At 35.0% G+C, this 16,005-nt stretch overlaps 1 protein-coding gene across 1 annotated transcript; it reads left to right on the top strand.

The window, feature by feature from the left end:
* Window positions 1-2,220: 2,220 nt before the first annotated feature.
* On the top strand, window positions 2,221-3,660 carry LOC116167815 (protein mab-21). Its single transcript, XM_031483358.1, has one exon. The coding sequence runs from the start codon at window positions 2,391-2,393 to the stop codon at window positions 3,486-3,488; it is 1,098 nt and encodes a 365-aa protein (XP_031339218.1). The 5' UTR covers window positions 2,221-2,390; the 3' UTR covers window positions 3,489-3,660.
* The last annotated feature ends 12,345 nt before the right edge of the window (window positions 3,661-16,005 follow it).

Raw genomic sequence — 16,005 nt, forward strand, 5'->3', positions numbered from 1 at the left:
TAGCACGATTTGTTCTATCTCCAACGTTTCAGTTTATTCCAGATACCAAAAATTTATATCTACGTTTGGGTATAAAAAATTTACGTTACCATCACCACTATACAAAACAGGCACTTTTTGAAATATTTTCACTTCGGCTGCATAAATAGGTATACAGGGTGATTCCTATAGTACCTGCCATCGTTTGGGAGCGTATAGGGGGTGTCTAGGGGAGTATTTTGATATAGGACACTTGGGGTCGGAAATCTAAAATAAGGGCGCCAGAACCAAATTTATCTTCTGGAATTTCACGCTGTATGTAGGCAACCCAACCGACCGACGTTTCGCGCGGAGCGATGCAGAGCGAGTTAGCGCGAGGAAGCGACATGGGAGGGAAGGAGGGAAAACGACAGTCAAAAGCAATAAAGTTTACAAGTGTTCAACGTGGCCACCGTTGTTCTCAATGCACTTCCTACATCTAGCCAACTATTATTATACTATTGCCATAGTGTTTATTCACTTGATACGCGTCGTTGCAGACGGGATTTCGTGGGTTTAAACAAAATTCTGATCAAGTGTCAGCCACACATCGCCGCCTGAGATCGCTCCGTGTGCACCGCCGGCCGGTTGGGTTGCCTACCTACAGGCGCGAAATTCCAAAAGGTAAATTTGGCTCTGGCACCCTTATTTTAGATTTCCGACCCCAAGTGTCCTATATCAAAATACTCCCCTACGCACCACCTACAGGCTCCCAAACGGTGGCAGGTACTATAGGAATCACCCTGTAGGTACGCATTATTTAATAGGTTTATGATGAGAATTGCATAAGAATTTGATATAGCATTATTTCAATGTAGGTACCTATAACTATACTCCAAGACAGGTTTCGTGTAAAAATTCAACATAAAGGTGCAGTGATTAGAAAAATGAAGCTTTGTGTTGCCTGATGAATATCACTAAAACCGCAACGTAGCTACATTAAAAATCAATCAAACCAATACTATTATCAATTGTGCCCAACAACAAATTACGTGAATCGAATGGAAATGAAGAAAAATCGAAAGTGGACATCTTAGATCTAGCGATCAGCATAATTGTCTTCTCCATTAATCGAGCAGTAGGTAGGTATCACCTTTCACACTCAAAATAGCTTTTTATGGATGTTGTGTGTAAATAGTATATTAAGATACAAGTGTATAATCAAGTCTTTAAGCACGTGCAACGAGTTTAATGGCACGACGCGAAGCGGAGTGCCTTTAACGTTGCAAGTGCTTTAAAGACCAATATTATATACACGTGTATCTTATAGTATTTTTTATTATACCTGCAGTATAATTTAAAAATAGGAAATACAATGAAATCATATTGACGTTATACTCGAATACATGCCTAATTAAGTCGGCTGGGTGCTCGTCTTTGTGAATAAAACGATTTCCGTTGAAAAAGATAATACACCGTCCATTAAATCGCTTGTTAGTGTAAAATCTAAACAAACGTTGGTGTAAAATCCAAATCCAGTAAAGCCTATTATAATGAATATGCTGAGAAGTTGTTTCCATAGATGAATAGGAAGTTACTTACGAGTAAAGTCTTAAATGCATCGATAATGCTGGCATATATGAAGGAAATGTCAAAGGTATTTAAATCTTTTACCTTTTGGTGCATTCATTCTAAACTTCAAACAATGCTGCGATTAAAAAGTGGAACAGATTTTGAAGCATACACTAAATTACGCGCGTTTGTGAATGCTTCTACCAAAGGTAAGGTACAAGCCAAAGAAGTGTTCTGCATTTACAGAAAGCGACCTAAGAGAATCTTTTTATTTCACCCAGATGACAGTTTCAAAAGTCATACTTGAAGTATCAGTACTTAGCAACTTTAAAGCACGTGTGTTTTAAAGGCCTTTTCTCGCACGCATTTTAGTGTTTAAAACGGAGATTGTGATTCAGGTAGGTATAATAAAAAAATACTTGTTTCACATTGGTATCATAATTTTGTATTTCGCTTTGTATTATTTGTTTAGAGAAAGAATGAAAATTGTATTTAGCCCCATGCAAGTTCGTGATCGGTAAAGCTTTGAAGCGAATGCAAATAAAGGTGTTAAGGTGAGTGGAGGTATAAAGAATATAATAACCAGGTACTTCATGTAAACTAATAATAAAGTATCATTGAGGATTGGTCCTTTAACGGGGGCGGTTGAAATAGTAAAAGCCGGCCTCCGAGGGTGGGGTGTTCTCACCTGGCCCGCGCGCGCGAAGTTGCAGTGTCGACTTAGTGCCTATTCGCGATCCATCACCGTCATCCCGGTATCATCTAATATCCACAACAACCCCCACTTCGACCTCCTTGAAGAAGATATCATCGATTCCGGATGAATGTACCAGTAGTTTCTGGAACTGTTCGCAAAGAACATGCTGGTTCCGCCGGACATGTTGGCGGCACAATCAAAGATGGTCTATCAAATCAATAAGTATTATACCGAAAAGGTTCAAGTGCGCAAGCTGCAGGTCAACAAAACCATACAAGAGGTATGCCGCGTTGTTCAAGACGTCCTGAAAGAAGTGGAGGTGCAGGAGCCGCGTTTTATCTCATCGCTTACGGATTACAACGGCCGATACGACGGTCTCGACGTGATATCGCCGCACGAATTCGAGGTCGTGCTGTATTTAAATCAGATGGGCGTATTGAACTTTGTCGATGACGGTACGTTACCTGGATGTGCCGTTTTAAAACTAAGTGATGGCCGTAAACGTTCGATGTCACTTTGGGTCGAATTCATAACCGCTTCCGGATACCTATCGGCGCGTAAAATGCGTTCCCGTTTCCAAACCCTCGTAGCACAAGCGTGCGACAAATGCTCGTACAGAGACTCCGTTAAAATGATAGCCGATACGACCGAAGTTAAATTGCGTATTCGCGAAAGGTACGTGGTGCAAATCACCCCCGCGTTTAAATGTGCCGGCTTATGGCCGCGTTCGGCCGCACACTGGCCCTTGCCGCAAATTCCCTGGCCGCACCCGAATTTAGTCGTCGAGGTAAAAACGGAAGGCTTCGATCTTTTATCTAAAGAATGCATAGCGCTTCAGGGCAAACAGTCCGCGATGGAGGGTGACGCTTGGATGCTGTCATTTCTCGAAGCCGAAAATCGTCTGCTGCAGGGAGGTTGCCGAAGAAGGTGCCTGAGCATTTTAAAAACTTTACGCGATAGACACTTAGATTTACCCGGAAACCCCGTCACCGGCTACCACATGAAAACCCTCATACTTTTCGAATGCGAAAAGCACCCCCGCGAAAGCGAATGGGACGAATCGTGCCTCGCCGATCGCATCAACGGGATATTCCTACAATTAATTTCGTGCCTTCAATGCAGGCGATGCCCGCACTACTTTTTACCAAACGTAGATTTATTCAAGGGAAAATCGCCGACAGCTCTGGAAAACGCCGCGAAACAAGTCTGGCGACTAACCAGGGAGATGTTAACAAATTCCCGATGCTTTGACAAGTTATAGTATTGTAAACTATAAAGTGACCTCCTCAGTACAAAGTATCACCCCCTATTGGTACAAACAATTTCCCTCATCGGCGAGACGGAAGAAAGTGAGACTGTGATTTAAAGTATAGTGAACTATTATAATTATATTGTATTCTTTTTGTAATAAAAGGGCAAATTTTTTAATTTAATTAGTGAGTTTATGTCCGAAGTTGACGAGACCACAGACCATCGAGGAATCTTTGCGGTAGGCTTAAATTGCGCGAAAAACAAATACCCACATTACCAGTTTTAAGAAATCCTAGCGTCCATGAATAATTTATAAAACTCACTCTTTCGGAGAAATTTGCTTGTATAAAACAAGCTAAAAATGTTAATGCTTTGAAGAGGAAAGACGAAAATTAAAGCGCGCTAAGATCAAAGTTATTGTAAGTAGCCAACATTTTCTCGATTAATTGGGCTCATTCTCTCAATATTTATGTTAGTGATTTCGTCCAACGAAACATAATTTGTTTTAATATTTGATCACCTTCTTCACAAAATGAGAAACACAACAAGTGATATTTTATAGCATTTCGCTTTGATGGAATATTGGCTCGGAGTCGGAAAATACTTCCATATCTGACCTTTACATAAAATTCTAAACGAACTAAATGTGCGGATTTTCACCACCTAATGCCGCACTCAATCAAGATATACTCGTTTAGTTTAATTATTCTGATTTAGATTTGGATAATAAAATTTTATACTCAAAGGACGAAGGAAGTATACCTACGTATGAAGTAAGGCCAATAGCAATGCTAAATGAGTCTCTTCCCTATGCGTTTGTCACAACGCAAAATTTCATTTCTTAATCAGTAAAAAGGTAAGGTATGACAGGGTTAAACGGGAATTTGTGCCATTTATATATATTAGGTATACAAATGTTTTTCTAATCTAGACTTCCATTATTAAATAAAGGATGGGTTTCACCTATAGTCATATTTATTACACAATAGGACAGACTTGAGTAAAAAATGGTAATATAGTAGGTAGTAATTAAAACATTTAAATTTATAGAACTCAAACGCTAAGAAGATGGGTTTTTTGACAATTTTCTCAGCCGAAATCGTTTGGACGTTTTATTTGAAAGCACTGCAGAATTTAAGTACTAAAATCGGACTGCTATACAGTTCTGAGCTATATGAAAGAATCGCATTAACGGACTTTTCAAAACGTGTAACTGATAATAAATATGTAGAACAGTTTTATGAATTCTTACATTACTCAAATGACCAAGGGCGCATCCATGTATAGGCCTTTTAGCCTGCAACCTATGTAAACACACGAAAGCAAAGGATAATTTAAGTGAATTACTATATTATAAGAAAAACTAATGGAAATAGGATGCCGAAATTTTTACTGCACAAGGGTTATATTAGAAACCCAAAACCCATAACAACTAAAATACTTTCTGTTTTAAAACATTACTCCCGAAGAATGGTCAAAAAGTGTATACTTACTGCACCTCAGATAATCTTTTTTTCTCAAATCAAATATACGCTCAGAAATAACAGCAATTTTTAATTAGATCCCTAATCAACCGTTTTTAAGGTTAACGAAATATTAATTGTAACAATATTGAGTATATATATATATAAGAGAGAATTTGAGTATATATATAAACTAAACAAAATCGAGTCGACATTTTAATTTAAAAAATTACGATAATAAATTTGTGAATTGAAGTTAGTGATTCAAGTGAAGTAGCTAGATGATTATCGGTACTTACTTGACTTGAAAATCGAGTACGAGTAGCTACTTTAAACTTGACTTGATTTTTAAGACGTATAATACCATAGTGTAATGAAAAGCTTTACACTATGATACTATTACTAGAACTAGACTTGAACTTGATGTAGGTAAATAATGAATAATTAAACAAACAAGATCCACCTAATCTATGAATGTTAATCAAGTAAATTCGACTCCGAAAAATTCCCTCCGGGAAGATTCGCCCCTAATAACGATTTGCACATGGAATTTTCTTCCGGAAAACTCGACATCGAAAGATTCAGACCACATTTAATCTCCCAAAATATTCATCCTCCAGAAATTGATGCCCCCGTAGATATAGTCTCGCAAGGAATCAACTCCAAGAAAAATAATAATAACAATAATAATAACGGTCTTTATTGATTTTGTTTTGGTTAGCCACTGTTAGGGAGCGAACTCATAATTCGACACGGAGAATTAGAAGTGAGCCATGATTAACGAGCGGCAATATCCGCCCATTTTGGGAAAAGGACTCCCTAACCACCGAGCTAACCACCTTACTTTATATTCATATGTTTTCTAGGCTTAAGTTTAGTTCAGTAAGCGTAGTTGGTAAATACAGTCCATTTAGTGTAAGAATTAGTGTAAGGTGCTAGAATAAAGGAACCGTGAAAGCACTTGTTCTTATTTCAAATCAACATCTACCCCAACTCAGCTTGCTGGATTCAACAGCCACGAAAAATACATTGCCTAGGGCGAGATTCAGGAGTAGAAAGTCTACCCCTGCTCTTCCATCTAACCCATAAATGTACGTTAAAAAAACCTACACCCTACAGAATCGGTCTTAAGCGAAGCTCTCCTTTTAAATAAATACTACCTATGTACTTGCTCTTAATTCTCGTGAGATTTAGTGTGGGAAATTGTGTAAACATCGCAAGATAGATAGGGTCAATTCTTTGAGTTTGAGTTTTTCTGAACGTGTGTAACCACATTGGCGAATTGGTAAACTAATCCGGGAGTTTGGTGTTCTTTTGGCCCAACTTTATTAAATTAAATTAAACCGATTATCTATATTCTATGTAGTTGAGATTGGTCAGTAATTCGATGGCCACCGCAATTTTAGTTTAAATTTTTCACGTTGCAGCGCAAGTACACCTTAGTAAATTAAGGGTAATGAAAAATGACACAATAATAATAAATGGTAAATGCGAGTCGAGATAGGTTGGCAAACGAATTTATTTCTTGCAGTTGAAAGTGTCGTCCAGTCACTCTTCAGGGTGGACATAGGACCTTTATGGGCGGGCTCCGATCCCGTACTAAAGTATTTTTATAATTACTCAGTTGTTCTTTCGCGAGTTTAACAGTCTTCCTATACTTTCGCATATGTACCTAAAAGCAGAAGTACAGAGAAATCGAACAAGTTGGAATTTATTTTCAGTACTCGAGAGGAAAAATTTAGAACTTGGTATTTGAGTATGATGACTGATGGTAATTAAGGTATTTTTGACACACTGCTCTTAACTCCGTAAATTTGATTCGAGAAATGTTATCGATACATCTATCAAATACAAGATTCATTATGATCCTTCCAAAGGTTTTAAGTTTCTGTAATTGAATTTGATGAACAAACGGCATACCATCAAGCATCAATAACATAAATATTCGGAGCATTTAAATCTATACAAGGTCTTGTCGAGAGTTTGTAGTACATTTATGATTATTTTCGATTTCAAGAGCAAGTTCTGATTTGATTGATAGTTGCCAGCTTCTAATCATAAATTATAAAATACAAAATGTAAATGTAGCAAACAATTTGTTAATGCCAGGAGGAATATCCCACTCTGTTAGTAGCTTGAGTACATTGAGTTGCATTTTTTACTTGTGCACAGTGATAACAGTTCCTAAAGTTACATAAAGGATCTTTCAGCGCAAAATCTTCTTCAGAATAATTTACCTGGAGGACTGTCTTTAGAACTTCTTTAGAATTAGTATACATTGCACTTATTTCCAGGGCGGATTTCTGGTACTTCCTGTACATGAATTTTGTGGAACAAGTTCCTCGCGAGGGTGTATTACGGAGCGAGTCATTTTTTATTGGGGAGAATTTTTCTTAAGAGCGGAAAGCTGAGCAGCTACTATTCCGGGTACGTAGCGTGATAGGGAGGACCTTCAAGGGGCGGTATCCTGAGAGTAAATTTTCCTGGTTGATTTTAAATTTTATCACACCTAGCAATTATTTCAATGTCGAACTTTTCTCAACTTCAATTTTTCCAGCGGGGCCGAATACCCCAATGAGTAGTTATGTTAAGGACGCGAAATTTTTCTTGAGGCCGAAATAGACGGGTACTTCGAATGCGAGCTTCTTCTGAACGTAAATTTGTTTTTAGTGAAGCAAGCCTTGGTGAACGAGTATTCCAGCAGGGGGGCGAACTTTCCTTAAAAGCAAATATTCCGGGGCGAGTTTTCTTTTAAGAGCTTTGAAGAAAATTGTAAATGAATTTGGGTCATCAAAGTGTTTTTTTTAATGTCTTAATGTTCTTCCAATTTCAATAACTGACCACATGAGCAAAAAAAATTGTAAGTAACCACCATTTTATCAAATTGACCGAATTTTAGTCTATTCTAAGTATAATTATAATCAAACGCAACACAAAATGGAAAAAATGTGTAACGAGCTGATACCATGTCTCCGTTACGTGAAATTTTGGCTAACAAAATATGTCCTTTTTTGATAACCCCTTTTTACGTAAAATTCAAAGTCTTTCTACCACCGAGTATGGCGGTCACCCATGAGTATGTATACCCTAATTATTTTAAATGTCGAAAATATTCTGAAGGTAGGTACTTTAGTTGACGTTCTGTTCATAAAGCTTTATACTCAAGGATCAAATAAATAAAAAAAAGCATATGTAACTCTTAATCCCGTTCGAAATTATAAAAGAAGAATTTCCCTGTGTGTTGATTACAACCCCACATTTTAGCATTTAATCGGTATGAAAATTTGTCAGGTCAAACCTTAAGAATCGATCCGTGAAATAGGTTTCCCCTCGACAATATTACAATAACTATCTACCTAAAATTAGTAATAAAGTTTATTGCGTTTAAGTATAATAAACAAAAATTACATAGACTCATCATAAAACATTTCTAATTGTAATCTATACGTCTATACCATCAAACTTAGGTCAAAATTTGAATTCATTCGTAGAAATGTGGCAAAAGCACATTTTTAATACAGCGATTAAATTGCAGATTTGATATCTTAAACAAACCAAATCTTTTAGTGCCATGTATTCATAACATTTTTGAGTGTTGCTTGTCTTAATAAAGGGAGACAAACAGTGCCTTTATTTGGGGTGTTATTATAATCGGGATAAAATGCTTGTTGCTGGTAATTGGAAAACTTCAAATATGATTCAATAAATAAACAGGGGGTAATGTCAACAATTTTTAGATAGATAAAGACACCTCTCTAGAACCAAGCTTCGCAATAAGTCTTATTTCCCTACGTTATATTCTAAATAATTCGCAACTTGCAGAAGAATTACCACACACAATAACCCCAGAAATTAGAATATGAAATAATGCATAATACGCATTTATTATGACATCATACGACACCATCTCACATAACCTATACTCAACATAAATTTTTGCTTAATTTTGATTCAACATATTCAATGTTTAAGGGTAAACTGCAACTTGGGGTCAATGTCTATACCAAAAATTTTACAGCTGGCGATTTAAAGAGAGTAACAATTGTTCAGTTTTCATTGGATTTCAGTTTAATTTATCAACAGTGCACTACTCTAGTTTTATGACAGGGAGATTGAGCTTCAGAAATGAATTGCCTTGAATCAACAGAGTAATGTCATATGCATATATGATGCAATTATTATTTAGTGAAATATAACTAGGAAGGTCACTGATGGTGTTGTAATTTTCAACGTATTTTTTAAAAGAGATCAGTGGGTCCAATGTGGCGTCCGTCCATAAGAAAAAATAAAGTTGATGTGATCTACTCGAAACCCACAAGTCATAAAGAATTTATTTTAGCACCATCGGAAAGTTGAGAAAAAATCACCAACGGTTGGTTAAAATTATTTTTTGGTATTTAAAAAGACGCGAACCGCAACCCATTCTCGAAAAAGACGTTTTTCGGTTTCCTGGCCATAACTTCGCTATTTATAGAGCTACAAGAAGCTTTGAATGGGAAAGTTATGCATAACTTTGCCCATTTTAAGCGACTTTGTATCTCTTAAGGTTTACCAGATCCCCATAGTGAAAGTGAAAAAAAACTCACGTTGTATAATATATCTATAGGTAGGTCTTCTGTTATACTGATTGACAGACAACGCACAGCCGAAACTACTTGACGTAGAAAGCTGAAGTTAGACACGTAGGTTCCCGGAGGATTATAGGGGAGCATTGAGAAAGGATTCCCCGAAATTCCTACGGTAACGGAAAAACAAGATTTTACAGTGGAAACTGCAAGAGATTTCTTTGAAGGCGATCACCTTATACTCCGAAAATTCTTCCCGAAATTCCCACAGGAACAGGGAAAAATTGAATTAAGACCAAGGGTAATGTTTATGTGCGTACGAAGTCACGGAAACAAAAGCTATTTGACGGATAAAGGGATTTGAATCTTGTAATAAATAAAAAATAATAATAAAATTGTCATATAGTCCTACAAATTTAGTGGTACGGGGGAAAACTGGTCGTCTCGTCGAACCTAACCTACTGGCAAAGATTCAACCTGCTATTAATCACTGAAAAAAAAGACGATGGTTGCTGTACAATGACTAGTAGCAAAATATATTTTTTATCATGGTGCCAGAAACTGATTTTAAATTAGAATAAAATTCACACATAATTTTCCATCCAGTAGTTTTTCCACTGTTTCAAACACGGTGGGATAACACTTTGGGCAGGACAATAAATCGCATTGGTCATTCATTAGAAACCAGAAGCGGTATTATTAGTATTATAGAAAAATTTGATAAACATATTCCAATCGCACAAATTGATCCATGCAACAAAGCTTATTGAAACACTAATCCATAGCCTTTTTGTTACAGGGTTGAAGTCATGCAAGACCAGTTCAAATAGCTAAAAAGAATTTTCGTCCGATCTCGGATTGAACATCAATGGCAAATAGTTTTGGATAATCGCTCGGATACATATTTTTTAAATTCAAGGGAGACGTCGTTTACGACAAAATTTTAACTCGCATAATAATAATAGAATTCGGAACTGTAAATTGTCAACGTATTTTCGATAATGAAAAAAGAGCAACTTAGCAATTTCTGCTAATCTCTGGGACAGTGATTCTGATTAGCATGCAAATCTTTAATTACTTGAGACAATGCGATGGTGATCTTTTTGGCCACAATTATAAATCTCAGTCAAAAATGTTCACTTATTTCTCCCTTCCCTATTAAATTCTTTTTTGCGATATTTCTGAACGTAAAACAATTCAGTTTTAATAATCGCAGAAGTATAATATTATTAAATTACAATCCCATTTGCATTGAATACTAGTATCTTGTTTAAATAAGGGTGGTGAGCACCAAAGAAAAGTGGATTTCTATTTACGCGCCTTTCAAATTATTCACCATTCCTAGACACTAATGAACTTGACATTTTTTTATACAAGAAAGCAATAGGCAATTAAAATAATATGCAACTTCATTAAAATATCCCATTTCTAACTTGATATCAACTTAAGGATAATAGGTACGCTAGGCCTTCGAAAACGACTTCATTATTTATAACGAAGTATAATAATTATTTATTTATGTTATCATATTTAAGTTCACTAACTTTAGGTAGGTATGGGTTTTATGTCTATGTTTGGATATAATTAATTTCTTTAATTTAAAATTTAAATTACAGAAATAGCGATTCCTTTATTGTCGGCCGCGATTTCACTTTAGGATTGGGGAACAGTTTTTCACATGTTATAGTTTCATATACAAATTGTTTATCCGAAACTTCAACACAAGCGAATGTTTAATTTTGCCCACAATTTAATTGCCATCAAGTGATTTTTCTGTGGAATTGGGTCTATTGAACCATCTTCAACAAATTTCACAATGTTTCCATTGATCATATTTAATCAGAGTGCAGGTTGAATCTACAATTTATTGTAAATTCCACTTACTTACATACACAGTCCCATGCAATTGTGAATTCCATCTACTTACAACTGTTAGTTCGATGTACAATAATTGTGGGTTTAAAAAAAAGCTGTTTAGGCTGGAACGCTGAGGAGTTTTCAGAAGTTTACATATAATGCGAGTCTCTTGTTGGAAAAAAACATGTTTTCACTTTTAATATTTGATATGAATCATGACGAAAATTATTTGGGCGCGTTTATTGCAGGTGCATTGCATTCCTTTGGTGGGTTTAACAGTATGGGAAATTAACTCACCAATTACCATATCCCAGTATACACTGCCAAACGCGTTGTAGGATAAACAATTGTAGCAAGGAGTCATCTTAACACGTCCAATTCACAACAAATTAGAAACTGTACTGATAACAGTTTTCAAAGCGTCATTCGATAAATAAATCTAGTTTTTGGTGAGTCAGCTTTTACAATTTCGAGCAGGTAGGTATTTAAATAGGTTCGTCTGTTATGAACGTTAGGTACATTTTATACATGACTAATTGAATGCTGCAAAAACTAACATGTGATTTTATAAACTAAATCGCTTAAAAATGGCAATTTTGTCGGTTTTATATGTAACGGGTGGACGAAAAGAAAATATTTTTGAAAAAGCTTCAGTGTCTGTGTACTTACATGCACATTATTTGTTAAACAATTTATAAGTTAAATATCAAATACCAAAACAAACAGCTTTCCAAAATAAATCTAAGGTTCAACTTGTACCTTGGTAACTACGTCCCCAACGCCAACAGTCGCAAAATGTATTTTATGTTTTACTAACCTATCATAGCACATTTTATATCTGTGATACGCGGGCATAAAGTACCACTTTATGCCCTAGGGCATAAAGTATCACCATAGTAACTCATNTTGTACATTGGAAGAATCGAGTTGCGGTGACTCATCTAACAGTCTACGAGATTGGGAACAGATTTTTAAGATGTCAATTGAACAATCTTGAAATGTTATGATAAGTACTTTGTTTCTTGAAAAATTACGTTTAAATGATTTGATGTAATGAAATTATCTTATTGATTCAACATTTCTTGTTATTTGTAAGTACATTTATACAGTGTTCAGGGAAATATTGTGCATGTTGCACATACTTACTAGCACTGTTGATTCTACATCCAAAAATTTGTTACAGCAATAGTTTAGTGGATTGAATTTAGTTCACGAGACTTCGACCTTTTTGCAACTTGATTACCATTCTTCTAAAACTTTCTGTGCAGCTTCATTTTCACTACTCTACCAAGTTTTTTTTATGCACGAAAATTCTTGCAAATGCGGCGTTTGATACTACGCGTTTACAAAAGAGTTAGGAGTATTGGACCAAGAATATGGCGCACAAAATTAGTCGGACATGAACCATCTGATTTTAAAGACATTTAGATTTGAAAAAAAAAACAGTTGGTAGTAAAAATGCCAATGGCCGCTAATACACTTTTACTACCAATTGTTAGCTTTTTGAAAATTGTTAAATAAGTATATGTTTAGTCAGATAATGCATTGTCTGTGGGCTATATTCTTGGTCCAATCAACTCTTTTGTGAGTGCGTGGTAACAAACACCGCGTTTACAAAAATTAAAAAAAAAAAACTTGGTAGACTAATTAAAATGAAACCGCACTGAGAGTTTCAGGAGAGTGGTAATTAAGTTGCAAACAGATCGAGGTCCCGCGGACTGCTTAAGTTTCGGACCAAATTCTGAAAATCAAAATATCTCAGAAAACGTTGATTAGCATCCTTTGTGACAAAGAAGGCAACTATAGCAGCAGTTTCACTGAAATGACGTCGGGATATATGTATACCTGCAAACAACTTTTACATTTACATCAATTTTTTGGGGTATATCCATAGGTACCCAAATTTTTAATATACTGAGTCTGTAATGAAACTCATTAGTTTCTTGTCAATCGTTTTATTAAAAAAAAAAAATAAAATTCACATGGTATATAGAATTTAACTAAACTAAATAATTACATAATCTTTATGCTGTAATGCATATATTAAAGTGGGAAATTCACTGCTCAAACTATTTAATTCTTTACAAAATAAACTTTTACATTTCTTTACTTCAAATGCATTGTAATGTTCATCATACCTAACGGTGTCCATTTTCTTTAAGACAAAATAAACTTTATTCTCAGATCCTTTGAATATAATTGATTCAATATGCCCAAAAAATTCTTCCATTTCAAACTGAACAAAAATATGTAGACACCCTTACAGCACACGCACTGCACTGAGAGATAAATGGTAATGAACCGTTCCAATTCAATGGAGACGCACTACTTAAATGACGGTATTCAGTAGAAATCCAAAACCGCATCGTCAATATGCTTTGCGTTTCATTTGATATGCAAAAACCGTTGAAATAAATACCACATTCTTAATTTAATGATAAAGTATATTCATAGAAAAGTCGTAGATTAGTATGGTAAACTTAAAATTTCTTGGGTCACTAGTTGTGCAGTATTCAATGAAGTACCTAAATGCGTAATGTCAACAAAATAAAACATTGTATAAATATGCACAAAATATCTATGTAACTCTTTTAAGACTGTTATGATTAGTATTAAACAGAGTTTTTTTAAACAGGACAAAAGATTAATTTAATAACCATTTTTCATTTACCTCTAATTGAACAAGTTTTTAACATTGAATCAAGGAACTCTCCTCAAGTAATAAAAGTTATTTATTAAACATCGGATTATTTATTGCGTGAACTCTTTGTCGTTTGATTGAAGTATTTCTTCTTAACAGTCATATAATGCTTGGTATAACAACCTGATTTTTCTCAGTGTAGTAGCAAAATATATTTTTTATCATGGTGCCAGAAACTGATTTTAAATTAGAATAAAATTCACACATAATTTTCCATCCAGTAGTTTTTCCACTGTTTCAAACACGGTGGGATAACACTTTGGGCAGGACAATAAATCGCATTGGTCATTCATTAGAAACCAGAAGCGGTATTATTAGTATTATAGAAAAATTTGATAAACATATTCCAATCGCACAAATTGATCCATGCAACAAAGCTTATTGAAACACTAATCCATAGCCTTTTTGTTACAGGGTTGAAGTCATGCAAGACCAGTTCAAATAGCTAAAAAGAATTTTCGTCCGATCTCGGATTGAACATCAATGGCAAATAGTTTTGGATAATCGCTCGGATACATATTTTTTAAATTCAAGGGAGACGTCGTTTACGACAAAATTTTAACTCGCATAATAATAATAGAATTCGGAACTGTAAATTGTCAACGTATTTTCGATAATGAAAAAAGAGCAACTTAGCAATTTCTGCTAATCTCTGGGACAGTGATTCTGATTAGCATGCAAATCTTTAATTACTTGAGACAATGCGATGGTGATCTTTTTGGCCACAATTATAAATCTCAGTCAAAAATGTTCACTTATTTCTCCCTTCCCTATTAAATTCTTTTTTGCGATATTTCTGAACGTAAAACAATTCAGTTTTAATAATCGCAGAAGTATAATATTATTAAATTACAATCCCATTTGCATTGAATACTAGTATCTTGTTTAAATAAGGGTGGTGAGCACCAAAGAAAAGTGGATTTCTATTTACGCGCCTTTCAAATTATTCACCATTCCTAGACACTAATGAACTTGACATTTTTTTATACAAGAAAGCAATAGGCAATTAAAATAATATGCAACTTCATTAAAATATCCCATTTCTAACTTGATATCAACTTAAGGATAATAGGTACGCTAGGCCTTCGAAAACGACTTCATTATTTATAACGAAGTATAATAATTATTTATTTATGTTATCATATTTAAGTTCACTAACTTTAGGTAGGTATGGGTTTTATGTCTATGTTTGGATATAATTAATTTCTTTAATTTAAAATTTAAATTACAGAAATAGCGATTCCTTTATTGTCGGCCGCGATTTCACTTTAGGATTGGGGAACAGTTTTTCACATGTTATAGTTTCATATACAAATTGTTTATCCGAAACTTCAACACAAGCGAATGTTTAATTTTGCCCACAATTTAATTGCCATCAAGTGATTTTTCTGTGGAATTGGGTCTATTGAACCATCTTCAACAAATTTCACAATGTTTCCATTGATCATATTTAATCAGAGTGCAGGTTGAATCTACAATTTATTGTAAATTCCACTTACTTACATACACAGTCCCATGCAATTGTGAATTCCATCTACTTACAACTGTTAGTTCGATGTACAATAATTGTGGGTTTAAAAAAAAGCTGTTTAGGCTGGAACGCTGAGGAGTTTTCAGAAGTTTACATATAATGCGAGTCTCTTGTTGGAAAAAAACATGTTTTCACTTTTAATATTTGATATGAATCATGACGAAAATTATTTGGGCGCGTTTATTGCAGGTGCATTGCATTCCTTTGGTGGGTTTAACAGTATGGGAAATTAACTCACCAATTACCATATCCCAGTATACACTGCCAAACGCGTTGTAGGATAAACAATTGTAGCAAGGAGTCATCTTAACACGTCCAATTCACAACAAATTAGAAACTGTACTGATAACAGTTTTCAAAGCGTCATTCGATAAATAAATCTAGTTTTTGGTGAGTCAGCTTTTACAATT

The sequence above is a fragment of the Photinus pyralis genome, unplaced genomic scaffold, assembly GCF_008802855.1.
Source record: "Photinus pyralis isolate 1611_PpyrPB1 unplaced genomic scaffold, Ppyr1.3 Ppyr1.4_LG4, whole genome shotgun sequence".
Classification (NCBI taxonomy): Eukaryota; Metazoa; Arthropoda; class Insecta; order Coleoptera; family Lampyridae; genus Photinus; species Photinus pyralis.

What these genes read in the sequence shown, in the direction of transcription:
- LOC116167815 (XM_031483358.1), top strand. Translation starts at nt 2,391, where the DNA reads ATGCTGGTTCCGCCGGACATGTTGGCGGCACAATCAAAGATGGTCTAT.